This window comes from Tachyglossus aculeatus, chromosome 5 (genome assembly GCF_015852505.1).
Source record: "Tachyglossus aculeatus isolate mTacAcu1 chromosome 5, mTacAcu1.pri, whole genome shotgun sequence".
Classification (NCBI taxonomy): Eukaryota; Metazoa; Chordata; class Mammalia; order Monotremata; family Tachyglossidae; genus Tachyglossus; species Tachyglossus aculeatus.
Window position 1 is genome coordinate 52,124,129 of NC_052070.1, and position 13,894 is coordinate 52,138,022.

The window sequence follows — 13,894 nt, forward strand, 5'->3', positions numbered from 1 at the left end:
TAAGCACTCAATAAATACGATTGAATGAATGAATTTACAGCCATAAAATTGGGTATTTTCTCTCATTTCAAAGATCATTTCACTTTTAGAGCCTTCTAACTTTTCCTGTTCTGTGGCATTTTCAGATCATCAGAATTTCCCAGACTCCCCAGTTGGAAAAAAAAATCCAAAAAGCAACAAACTCACTGTACTATATCAGTAGAAAGACAGATAGGACAGGTATGACCTTGGTCAGCCCATACAGGATTAGGACACCCCAAGTGAAAACAATATAGTTGGGGCAAGTACACTTCACATTTTATAAGGAAGACCTCAGTCACACTGTTTGCCTAAGAAGATTAGGTGAGAGACAACAAACCCAATGAAAAATACTTTCCCTATGAAAATATCAAATAGTGTATATTATATGCTACTGATGAAAAATTAAACCCATCATCTAAATTTTGTCTGAAGTGCGCAAAGGGCTTATTTTTAAAAACAAGATATAGAAATGTAAGTCAGTCCATTGTATTTATTGAGTGCTTGCTATGTGCAGAAGAACATTGTACTAAACACTTGGGAGAGTACAATACAAAAGAGTTGGTAGACATGTTCTCTGCCCACAAGGAGCTTACGATCTAGAGGAGGAGACAGATATTAAATTATGGATAGGTACGTAAGTGCTGTGTGGTGAATAGCAAGTGCTTTAAGGGTGCATATCCAATCACACAGGTGATGTAGAAAGGAGAGGGAGTAGGGGGAAAAGTGTTTAATTGGGGCAGGCTTCTTGAAGGAGGTGTGCTTTTAATAAGACTTTAAAGATGGGGAGATTGGTGGTCTGTCGTATATGGAGGGGAAGGGAGTTTCAAGTCAGAGAGAGAACATGGGCAAGGGGTCGGCAACGAGCTAGATGAGATCGAGGTACATCACCCCTCAGGGTAACATTATCGTATTTGTGGGCTGTGACTATTACTACCATATTGATTAATAAGCACTAGATTAATCCTAGTTACACCATTTAACAGTGTTTAAAGTTTGAAAACTCTGTAATGTCGATATTGAACATTACCACATTACCATATTGCATAGTCTACATTACCATATTGCAGCAATCCAGTCTAGGTTGTTTGTTCGTCTGTTTGCCCTCTTGCAATCAGTCGCAATGGGAGCTAGTGTACACGGGCTTTGGCACCCCTCCTCCCTTGCATTCAGGAGCCGATCTTAAGGCTATTTTGAAATATTCATCCAAAAATTTCTTGCTTTTCTCAAGACCAGTCTTAGGCTGCAATTTCCGGAACCAGGACTAGGAGGAATATTTTTGTCTTAGCTCCCAGTTTACCAACGTTGCTTTGAAGTACATTATCATAAATGCTCATCATAAATACAGGACATAGAATATTGCGTATAACTAAAATTAGGACCAATGTTTGTTATTGTCCCTGTTTCTAGCATGTGCAGAGGTTGTACGTATGCATTTTTGGTCCTGTTTCTGGGCTAGTGGTACTTCTCTGGGAATCAGGAAATTTGTGTTGTGGTTCTAGTTCTTCTGAGACTAGGCCATCAGTGGTGGAGGTTGCAATCAGTCAATCAGTGCTATTTATTGAACACTTACTGTGTGCAGAGACCTATGCTAAGTGCTTGGGAGAGTACAATGCACAGATTTGGTCGACATGATCCCTGCCCACAAGGAGTTTACAGTCTACAATGGGAGACAGGCGTTAAAATAAATTATGGAAAAGGGAAATGTCCATCATGGAACCTAGTAGAGTTTAAGGATGTTTACATAAGTGCTATGGGGCTGCGGTGAGTATCAAAGTGCCTAGAGAGCTTTGACTGAAGAACCCTGAAACGTGGGACCTGGACTGTGTCCAACCTGATTAGCCTGTATCTGTTCCAGCTCTTAGTGGAACGCCTGGCACAAAGTAAGCACTTAACAAATACCATAAAGGTTGAACTGTCAGGGTGTGGTGATAGATTGAATATATGCATGAATGAGAGATTAGTTGAGGTTAACACCAAGGTTATAGACTTGTATGTTGGGGAGAATGGTGATGCTGTCTACAGTGATGGGAAAGTCAAGGGAAGGACAGGGTTTGGAATATGAGGAGTATGGGAATATGAGGAGTTCTGTTTTGGACATACTGAGTTTGGGGTGTTGGTGGGACATCCTCATAGAGATGTCCTGAAGTTAGGAGGAAATACAAGACTGCGGAGGAGAGAGGTCAGGGCTGGAGATGTAGACTTGGGAATCATCCCCACAGAGATGGTAGGTAAAGCCTTGGGAGCAAATGGATTCTCCAGTGAGTGGGTGTAGATGGAGATTAGAAGGGGGCCCAGAACTGAGACTTGGGGCACTCACACAGTTAGGGAATGGGGGGCAGAGGAGGTGCCCACCAAAGAGATGTGTGTTATCTTGTACACTGCCAAGCACTTAGGCCAGTGCTCTGTAAGCACTCAATAAATACCATTCATTTCACTTTTTTTTTAATGGCATTTGTTAAGCACTTTGTGCCAGGCACTGTACTAAGTGCTGGGGTGGACACAAGCAAATCAGGTTGGACACAGTCCCTGTCCCACAGTCTCAATCCCAATTTTACAGATGAGGTGACTGAGGCCCAGAGAAGTGAAGTGACTTGCCCAAAGTCACACAGCAGACAAGTGGTGTGGCCGGGATTAGAACCCATGATCTTTTTACTCCCAGGCCTATGCTCTGTGCACTACACCGTGCTGCTTCTCCAAACCAAATCTAATGGACTCTACTCCATCCTAATCCTCCCTGACCTCTCAAATGCCTTTGACACTGTGGACCTTCCCTTCTCCTCCATCTTCTCCTGGAAACACTACCTAACTTGGATTCTCTGACTGAGTCCTCTCTTGGTTCTCCTTCATTCATTGAATCATATTTATTGAGCACTTACTGTGTGCAGAGCACTGTACTAAGCGCTTTCCAAGTCTCTTTCTCAGGCTATTCTTCTGTCTCCCATTCTCAAAAGTCCAATTTTTAGTCCCCTACCATTTTTAATCATATTCAATCCCTTCAACTTTCCTCTCCACACAGATGACTCCCAAATCTTTCTCGCTAGCTCTAAACTCACCCCTCATGCCTCCAAGATACCTCTACCTAAATGTCCTCCCAGCACCTCAAGCTCAACATGTTCAAAACTGAACTCCTCATTTTCCCTCCCAAATCCTCTCTTCCATGTAGTTTTTCTGTCATAGTTGGCGTTCCTCCCATTCTCCACCATCGCTTAAGCTTGAACCTTGGCATGATCCTTGGTGTTTTCCCTCTCTATCCCCATATTCAGTGTGTCAGTAAATCTCTTCTTCACAGCATCTCCAGAATCCACTCTTCCTTCTTCATTCAACCTGCCCACTACCCTGGTCCAGGCATTTGGCATATCCTGACTCATTCCCTCCATCAGCTTCTTTGCTGCCCTTCCTGGCTCCAATGGCAGTAGTAATAGGACTTATTAAGCACTTAACGTGTGCAGAGCACTGTACTGGGTGCCAGGAAAGAGTGTACCCATGGGAATGTCATGGGCCCTGACTCTTGAATTTGTCCCCTTTCCATTCTGCACCTCACCCAGATGCCTGGATCATTTTTCTGAAATATTGTTTTGCACCCAATTCCCCATTCCTTTAGTGGTTGCCCATTCTTCTCTGAATTGAACTCCAGACAACCAATTTTAAGGCACACAATCAGCTCTGTGCCCCCTAATTATCTTTGCTTTTCCCCCAGTCCACCTCAGCTTGTGAACTTAACTCCTCTCAAGCCAGTTTACTCATCATGCTCACTTCATCTTCACATCTGGCTGACCACTGCTCTCCCATCTTCAAGGCCCCTCTGAAATCATACATCTCCTCCAGGTGGCCTTCTTTCATTAATCTTTCTCATCTCCAAACTCCATTTCTCCCCTTTCTGCCACTTGGGTATATACCATACCCCTTTTGCACTCATGTACCTATCTAGATTGCATTCCCCTGCCTGTGATTTAGTGTCAGTCTCCCCTCTGAGGGCAGGGATCATGTCTACTATCTCTATTGTACTCTCCCAGATGTTTAGTACAATGCACTGCCCAATCTAAGGGCTCACTAAATGCTTGATTAGTTGAATGAAGATCAGAAATTATCCCTTGACCCCAGAATGTGTCAGATTTGGAGTTAGGCAAATCATCTTCTTTAAGAAGAAAGAAGACCGAACTGACTCTGGAAATTACAGGGGAATCTCAAGGAAGATTCTAGTCAGAGACCAGGCTACTGAACTACAGTTACTTACCTGCTCTCTCTATCACATGTGGCTTCAGAACAAATTATGGCACAGCAGATATGATCTATGCAGAGTGTGACAGAGAAAAAGTGCAGAGATCGATTCCAAGAGCTTTATACCGTGCATATTGGTTTGATAAGCATCTTTGATGACCTCAGCAGAACAGGGTTCTGGAAATTTCTCAGCAAATTTGGCTGCCCTGAGAAAATTTAACAAAATTGCTAGGCTACTCCATGACAGGCTGGTTGATTAAGGTCAGATAAAAGGATCTCTGTCTAATCCTTTCCCCCTCAATTGTCGGAGTGACATAGTTGTGTGGCAGGTCAGGTCCTGTTCAACCTGTTCTGTGTTGCCATGTTAAAGGATGCAGTGAAGGATTTACAAGTGGACATCAGAGTCTCCAATCAACTGGTAAACTTCCAGCTCAACCATTTCAAAGCGTCATTAAAAGCATCTGAGATAATGGTTCAGTAAACTGTTAAATGCAGATGACACAAGAATACGTGACTGTGATTATGAATCGCTTCGCAGGTGCCGCACAGCCCTGTGCTCAGACGATGTCTTTAGAAAACGGAAGCCGCGTACTTACAACCAAAGATTTGCATCGGCAACACAGAACAGGGCAGTCACAAAAGTTGGTAACCTAAGTGATAGGCTGTCCAACAGTGCCCAGATGGGTGAAAGCAGACTCGTAAAGGCCGGTGTGGTCTTTGTAAGACTGCTAGACAAAAATGTGTTATCATGAGATTTAAAGCTCCAGGCAAGTTGAAGTTCTACTAAGTCTGCTGTGATGTCCAGCCTTCTAGATGACCACGAGACCTGGATCTACCTCGGAAGACACTTCCAACTCCTGGAGCAGTTTCATCAGCCTCAACTCCGACCCATCTGGACGTCAGATGTCAGAACAAGATTACCAATAACAAAGACCCGGAACACAGGCAGCTCCCTAGCATAGCTACAGAGATCTACTGGATGGAGCAGGGGAGTAGAATGGGTGGCAGCGACATATCCAAGCAACTGCTGGATGGCAATTGAAAGTGGGGACACACTCGTCGGGCGGGTAGGAAAACCACTGTACAGACTCGGTGAAGCTTATGTTTGGAAGACCATTGCTACAGACTGATATGCTTGGAAGATAGAAATCGGGAAAGCGTTTGCTCTCCAACTATCGTACTCTCCCAAGCGCTTAGTCCAGAGTTCTGCCCACAGTAAGCACTCAATAATTACAATTGATCGATTGATCCTAGAGGATTGGCTTTGTGAAGTTCAGGATGTAAAGAGACAGAGTCCAAGACAGACTGTTCCAATGTAGGACAGGCCCACTAGGGCAACAAGGATGTATTCTTTACTCTTAAGCAATGCGGGACAGTGTGTCTATCGTGCATGTGTCTTTTCAGCCATATTGACATGCATGTGTAGGTCCTCCCCGTTAGCATCATCATCCGTGAATATGAAGGGTGGCTTTATAAGGAATTCAGCACACCCCTCAGGTAGCCAGGCAGTGTAAAAGCTTTGTTGAAGAGCAATCTGAGTAACAAGAGCCTTTTGTCCGTAGAAAGGCAGCTTGTGTTTTGGGTGGCAAGTTTGACATCATGCTCGCCAGTAGCTTTTTACATGAAATTTACTCCGATGCTTAAGAGAACATTTTTACTTTTCTATTTCTGAAGCTTGTTTCAGGTGTTGTTTACTTAAGATCCAGTTGTGCCATCATAATCATCAATGACATTTATTGAGGACTTGCTTTGTGCAGAGCACTGTACTAAGCACTTGGGAGAGTAATAATAGTAATAATGATGGCATTTGTTAAGTGCTTACTACGTGTCATTCATTCAATCATATTTATTGAGCACTTACTGTGTGCAGAGCATTGTACTGAGCATTTGGAAAGTACAATTCAGCAACAGAGACAATCCCTGCCCACAACAGGCTCACAGTCTAGAAGCACTGTTCTGAGTGCTGGGTACAATACAGCAGAGCTGGAAAACAGTTTCCAGAGAGTATAGCTGGCACTGGGGTACTGCAAAGGGCTGCTAAGATTTAAAATGATTATTGCTAATTTTCCCCATTCTTTAAGTGTTTTATAGTAAATCAACAGTACAAAATTTGGATGAGTCATTGAGGTTGGGTGGTTTAAGGAACTGGTAGATCCTAAAGCTTCACCCCTCTACATTTTCGTCTAAATAGAATCTTGGGTTGGTGGTTGCCAAAAGCTGTTGATGTTGGAAGACCATTCAGGAGCTAATGTGGAGTTGCTGTCAATTCAGTTCTTCACATACAGAGCCATGAGGAAATTGTACCTAGGTGACTTGGAAAATTAGTAGATTATTAAATGAACTTTTGCATTTTGACAATATAATAAAACGTGGGAAACAAAGACTCCCTTTTTAATGTAGCGACCCGGAGTGAATTTTTGACATCACCAAAATGTCACAGCAATTTCCAGTAAATGGCTGCTTTTCATTAGAAAGTCCATAGAAAAATGAATTCAGAAACTAATTATAACTACCCTCCCCCTAATAGTAGTGCTTCTGGAACAGGTTGGAACTCAGAGCAGATTACTTATGACAGTTATCGAAAATGGCCAATCCGTACATCTTAGAGTTGGAAATTCTTCCTTTAAAATGCATATTTTGTACTTTTTTTCTCATTGTACATTTTAAATTTTTATCTTGACTTTTTCAAGAGCTGTGATGGATTTATCCCTACCCCAGAGAAAAAAAGCATTGAAAGTTGCTGCTAGGAAAGCTGACTAGTATCAAAGCACATAGTAAGCGCTTAATATCATTATTATTATTCTTTTTAATTATTAAGGGTAGGGAGAGGGTAAATACTCAAAGGTGTGTCAGTCTCATCCCAATTTCAAGAGGTAAAAGGCTCAAGGATTCAGTTTTGGCATTTGGAATTGACTTGTTTTAATAGAAAATTAATAGGCGAAAATATCACCCCTTGCAAGAAACTTTGCAGTAGTTCAGAAATATTTAAAATGGAATCCATTAGTGCTTGCCTTGGGAAAGGAAAACTTGTTGTTAAAGGAATCTGGAAAATTTAGAAAATTAGAATCGGGAAAATGTAAACACTGAAACTCTTGCAGTGAAAGGAAAAAAAGGGGAGGGGAGCTGAGGTTGACTTCTAGCAGTTGAGACTGGGAGGTTCTCAAAAAAGAATGCATTTCATAATCTGGGTTGTAACCCAGAAGCATTCATTTTAGAATTTCAGTAGAAGCATAAGCGTTCTTAGTACTATTGACTGGAATCTTTTGTACTTTCTAGAATTAGGGGTGGTAAAAGGAACTAACTGGTTGCAGGCCATCCGGTTTTTGCTTCTCCAAAGCTAGGCTTGAAAACCATTCTACAGTAGACTGGTTTATCATTCCCTCTCCTTTTCACCCTCCCCCTGCCAATCGACTTTTATCATGCAGGATCAGGTACTGGGTGTAGATAATGTGACTAGAGTATTATTTCCCTAGTCCACAAATCCCCTTCGCTTTGACTTGCATTTCAGTGTAATTGCCCGGAGTCAAAGTCGTTGGATATTGCTGTCCAAAAGTAAATTTCAGTTGAGAAAAGTGACCGTCACACTTACACGGCAGCAAAGCCGTGAAAGTTTTTTGAGAACCGAACGGGTGGATTGCAAATTCATCAGCCTAACAATATTTTAAGTTTTCAGTTTCATTTAGAATTTTCCTGGGATGTAAACAGTCATGCAATTATAAATGTGGAGTAGCATGTAATTCTGACATTCTCCGAAGTCTGTGTCGGTAATTGTCTTCCAGTACCTCTCCCATGACTTATTTTCTTGTAAATATAATCCTTAAATGCACCCTATAAACAGGGTTTCATAAAAAAAACAAAATTCAAGGTATTTTTCTCGTAGTGCGGAAACGACAAGATACTTTTCCGGCATTTACAACCAAAATCCGGGATGCATTTCAATGCTCATTATATTTATTAATAATAATACCAATAATAGTAATAATAAGAAGTTTGATATTTATTAAGCACTTATTATGTGCCAAGCACTGTTCTAAGTGCTGGGTAGATACAAGGTAATCAGGTTGTCCCACATGGGGCTCACAGTCTTAATCCCCATTTTCCAGATGAGGTAGCTGGGGCCCAGAGAAGTGAAGTGACTTACCCAGAGTTACACAGTTGATAAGTGGCGGAGTCATCATCATCATCATCATCATCAATTGTACTTATTGAGCGCTTACTATGTGCAGAGCACTGTACTAAGCGCTTGGGAAATACAAATTGGCAACATATAGAGACAGTCCCTACCCAACAGTGGGCTCACAGTCTAAAAGGGGGAGACAGAGTACAAAACCAAACATACTAACAAAATAAAATGAATAGAATAGATATGTACAAGTAAAATAAATAGAGTAATAAATATGTACAAACATATACACATATATACAGGTGCTGTGGGGAAGGGAAGGAGGTAAGATGGGGGGGATGGAGAGGGGAACGAGGGGGAGAGGAAGGAAGGGGCTCAGTCTGGGAAGGCCTCCTATAATGATGGCATTTGTTAAGCGCTTACTATGTGCAAAGCACTGTTCTAAGCGCTGGGGGGATACAGTGTGATCAAGTTGTCCCACGTGGGGCTCACAGTCTTAATCCCCATTTTTACAGATGAGGTAACTGAGGCTCAGAGAAGTTAAGTGACTTGCCCAAGGTCACACAGCAGACTTGTGGTGGAGCCGGGATTGAACGCATGACCTCTGACTCCAAAGCCCGGGCTCTTTCCACTGAGCCATGCTGCTTCCAATAGCTTTAGAATCCTTGAGGTTGAAAGTCCCCGTCCCCCCCCCCCCCCAAAAAAAAACTAAGGATGGACCCTAAAAACGAAAATAGCCTGGATAACGAGCATAATGACCACGTGTGACTCTGGGCAAGTCACTTCACTTCTCTGTGCCTCAATTTCCTCATCTGTAAAAAGAGGATTAAGACTGTGAGCCCCTTCATGGGACAACCTGATTACCTTGTGTCTACCCCAGCGCTTAGAACAGTGCTTGGCACATAGTAAGTGCTTAACAAATACCATCTAAAACAAAGCAAAAAACGAGCTTTCCGAATCAGCAGGAACAGCGCAGCGTTCTGAGCACACCAGCGTGGAGCGTCACCAGCTAGAATTTTGATTTCTTTAGGATCCGCTCGCTGGTGGTGGTGGTGGTGGTGGTGTGTGTGTGTGTGGGGGGGGGAATAATAATAGTAATGGTATTTGTTAAGCACTTACTATGTACCCAGCACTGTTCTAAACGCGGGAGTAGATACAAGGCAATCAGGTTGTCCCACGTGGGGCTCACAGTCTCAATCCCCATTTTACAGATGAGGTCACTGAGGCCCAGAGAAGTTAAGTGACTTGCCCAACGTCACACAGCACCGTGGCTAAGGGAAGCAGCGTGGCTTAATGGAAAGGGCACGGGCTTGGGAGTCAGAGGACATGGGTTCTAATCTCGGCTCCTCCACTTTGCTGTGTGACCTTCTAGACTGTGAGCCCGCTGTTGGGTAGGGACCATCTCTATATGTTGCCAACTTGTACTTCCCAAGTGCTTAGTACAGTGCTCTGCACACAGTAATCGCTCAATAAGTACGATTGAATGAATGAACAATGCTTGACACATAGTAAGCGCTTAACAAATACCATTATTAAGTGCTTACTATATGCCAGGCACTGTTCTGAGCGCTGAGGTTAGATACAAGTTTATCATGTTGTCCCACGTGGGGCTCACAGTCTTCATCCCCATTTTACAGATGAGGTCACTGAGGCACAGAGTAGTGAAGTGACTTGTCCAAAGGCACACTGCAGACAAGTGGCGGAGTCAGAATTAGAACCCACCACCTCCGACTCCCAAGCCCGGGCTCTTTCCACCGAGCCGCGCTGCCAGTGAGGTGGATGCCACTCCCGGGGCCGCTGGCCTTGGCACCGTGGCCGGAGGAGAAACTTTGGGAGGAAATGAATAATAATAATGATGGCATTTAAGCGCTTATTACGTGCCAAGCACTGGTCGAAGCGTTGGGGGGTACAAGGTAATCAGGTAAAGCCCTCGTGGGGCTCACAGTCTTAATCCCCATTTTCCAGATGAGGGAACTGAGGCCCAGAGAAGTGAAGTGACTTGCCCAAAGTCACACAGCAGACAAGTGGCAGAGTCGGGATAATAATAATAATCATGATAATGGCATTTATTAAGTGCTTACTATGTGCAAGTCACTGTTCTAAGCGCTGGGGAGGTTACAAGGTGGTCAGGTTGTCCCGCGGGGGGCTCACAGTCTTAATCCCCATTTTCAGGAGGTAACTGAGGCCCTGAGAAGTCACACAGCTGACAACTGGCAGAGTTTGGATTTGAACCCACGACCTCCGACTCCAAAGCCCGTGCTCTTTCCACCGCGCCACGCTGCTTCTCACGGGATGGGTGGGAGGCAAACCCACCACCTCTGCCTCCCAAGGCCGGGCTCTTCCCACCGAGCCGCGCTGCTAGACTGTGAGCCCACTCTTGGGTAGGGACTGTCTCTATATGTTGCCACCTCCGACCCTTCCCCACAGCACCTGTATATATGTTTGTACATATTTTTTTTACTCCATTTATTCATTTATTTTACTTGTATATATCTATTCTATTTATTTTATTTTGTTAGTATGTTTGGTTTTGTTCTCTGTCTCCCCCTTTTAGACTGTGAGCCCACTGCTGGGTAGGGACTTGTCTCTATATGTTACCAACTTGTACTTCCCAAGCGCTTAGTACAGTGACTTGCACATAGTAAGCACTTAATAAATGCCATTATTATTATTATTATCCCGACTCCGCCACTTGTCTGCTGTGTGACTTTGGGCAAGTCACTTCACTTCTCTGGGCCTCAGTTCCCTCATCTGTGTCCCTCTGCACACAGTAAGCGCTCAATAAATACGATTGATGATGATGCCAACTTGTACTTCCCCAGCGCTTAGTACAGTGCTGTGCACACAGTAAGCGCTCAATAAATACGATTGACTGATTGATTGATTGGATGCCACCCCCCGCCGGGGCCGGAGGAGAAAGGCGCGGAGGAAATGAAGTCCTCCTTCCAGCAGAGGCGTCGGCAGCCGACGGCTTCGCTTTCCTTTTTTGTATTTCCCCCCCTCCTCCCCGCCTTTCCGCAGGATGGCGGAGAGCAGAGTGGAAGGGATAAAGGGGACTTCCCGGGGGGCCGGTAGGTCCGTCCGTGTGCCCGTCAGGTGGGGGGCAACGACTCGGGGGGCGCAGAGGGCCCAGCTGTTGGTAGCCCCCGCCGCCGCGGAGCTAGCTCCCCGCCCTCTGACCCCCCTCCCGCCGCCCCGCCAGGCCCCGCCCCCTTTCCCCCTCCCGGACCAACAAGCCGCCTCCTGATTGGCCCGCCGTGTATCTCTTCCCCGCGCGCAGCCAATCGGACCGGGCGAGGAGCTGGTCGTCTGCTACAATGGGGAAGACAACCCGGAGATAGCCGCCGCTATCGAGGAAGAGCGAGCCAGCCAGCGGGCCAAGAGGAGCTCGCCCAAAGCCAGGAAAGGTAGGCGCCCCGCAAGCTCGGTCCCTCCGGACGCCTTCGGGACCCCGGGACGGGAGGGGAGGGACGGAAGGACGGGCGGGCCGGGGCCCGGAGGGCTGCCCGACAAACTTCACCCGGAAACTTTCCCCCACCGCCGCCGCCGCCGCCTCTGCTACTACTACTGGCGGCCGGGACCGGGGTGACCTTCGCAGCCTCCCGCCCGCTCGGCGGGTCCCCCTTACCGATGCGATTCGTTAAGCGCTTACTACGTGCCAAGCACTGCCTTGAGCGCGGGTCTCGCCCTCGGAATCCCGGCCGATGTTTGCCAAGCACCGCCCCCACTTAATAATGACGGCATTTGTTAAGCGCCTACTATGTGTTAAGCGCTGTTCTGAGCGCGGACTTCCCCTCCACGCCCCCGGAATCTCGGCCGATGTTTGCCAAGCGCCGCCCCACTTAATAATGACGGTGTTAAGCGCGTACTATGTGCCAAGCGCTGTTTTAATCGCGGGTCTCCCCCTCGCCCCCGGAATCCCGGCCGATGTTTGCCAAGCACCGCCCCACTTAATAATGACGGCATTTGTTAGGCGCTTACTATGTGCTAGGCGCTGTTCTGAGCGCGGACTTCCCCTCCTCGCCCCCGGAATCTCGGCCGATGTTTGCCAAGCACCGCCCCACTTGATAATGACGGTATTTGTTAAGCGCCTACTATGTGCTAAACGCTGTTCTGAGCGCGGACTTCCCCTCCTCGCCCCCGGAATCTCGGCCGATGTTTGCCAAGCGCCGCCCCACTTAAATACTAATGACGGTATCTGTTAAGCGCGTACTATGTGCCAAGCACTGTTCTAAACGTGGATCCCTTCCTCGCCCCCGGCATCTAAGCCGATGTTTGCCAATCGCCGCCCCATTTAATAATGATGGGATTTGTTGAGCGCTTACTATGTGTTAAACACTGTTCTGAGCGCGGACTTCCCCCTCCACGCCCCCGGAATCTCGGCTGATGTGTGCCAAGCACCGCCCCACTTCATAAGGACGGTATTTGTTAAGCGCCTACTATGTGCCAAGTACTGTTCTAAACGTGGATCTCCGGAATCTCGGCCGATGTTCCCCAAACGCCGCCCCCACTTAATAATGATGGTATTTAACCGCTTACTATGTGCTAAAACTGTGAGCCCACTGTTGGGTAGGGACTGTCTCTATATGGTGCCAGCTTGTACCTCCCAAGCGCTTAGTACAGTGCTCTGCACACAGTAAGCGCACAATCAATACGATTGATTGATTGATTGATTGCTAAGCACTGTTCTTAGCAAGCACTTCCCCTCCACGCCCCCGGAATCTCGGCCTATGTTTGCCAAGCGCCGCCCCACTTAAATGTTAATGTCGGTATTTGTTAAGCGTTTACTATGTGCTAAGCACTGTCCTCCACGCCTCCGGCTTCTCGGCCGATGTTTGCCAAGCACCGCCCCACTTCAGAATGACGGTATTTAAGTGCTTACTATGTGCTAAACGCTGTTCCAAGGGCGGGCCTCCCGGATTCTCGGCCGATGTTTGCCGAGCGCAGAGTAGTTTTCCTCCACCCCCTTTGGAAGTGGCGGCGGGGTCCTCCGCCACTTTCTGCCGCCTTTCCTACTCGCCGCGCCGAAAATAGATGGCGGAGGAAAAGGAAAAAAAGTCAGCACCGAGGAGGGACGGGCGTCGGTTTAAAAGAAAGGCGAAAAAAGTTGGGAGAAGCGTGACTGAAGCGGGCGGGGAGAGGGGAGATCAGAATGTTTGCTTGTTTTCATAATAATAATCATTATGGTATTTGTTAATCAATTAATCGTATTTATTGAGCGCTTACTGTGTGCAGAGCACTGTACTAAGCGCTCGGGAAGTACAAGTTGGCAACATATAGAGACAGTCCCTACCCAACAGTGGGCCCACAGCGCTTACTGTTCTAAGCGCTGGGGTTGATACAAGGTAATCAGGCTGTGCCACGTGGGGCTCACAGTTTTAATCCCCATTTTAGTAATAATAATGATGATGGTACTTGTTAAGCGCTTACTGTGTGCAAAGTACTGTTCTAAGCGCCGGGGAGGTTACAAGGTGATCAGGTTGTCCCACAGGGAGCTCACAGTTTTAATCCCCATTTTACAGATGAGGGAAC

At 46.1% G+C, this 13,894-nt stretch overlaps 1 protein-coding gene across 5 annotated transcripts in view; it reads left to right on the forward strand.

The window, feature by feature from the left end:
* The window catches only part of PRDM2 (PR/SET domain 2), a 228,131-nt gene that overhangs the window by 74,942 nt on the left and 139,295 nt on the right, over positions 1-13,894 (forward strand). For all 5 annotated transcript variants that reach the window (XM_038747237.1, XM_038747232.1, XM_038747234.1 and 2 more), the window contains one exon: positions 11,643-11,769. In XM_038747237.1, the coding sequence (XP_038603165.1) occupies positions 11,643-11,769 (127 nt within the window). The remainder of the gene's footprint in view (positions 1-11,642; positions 11,770-13,894) is intronic.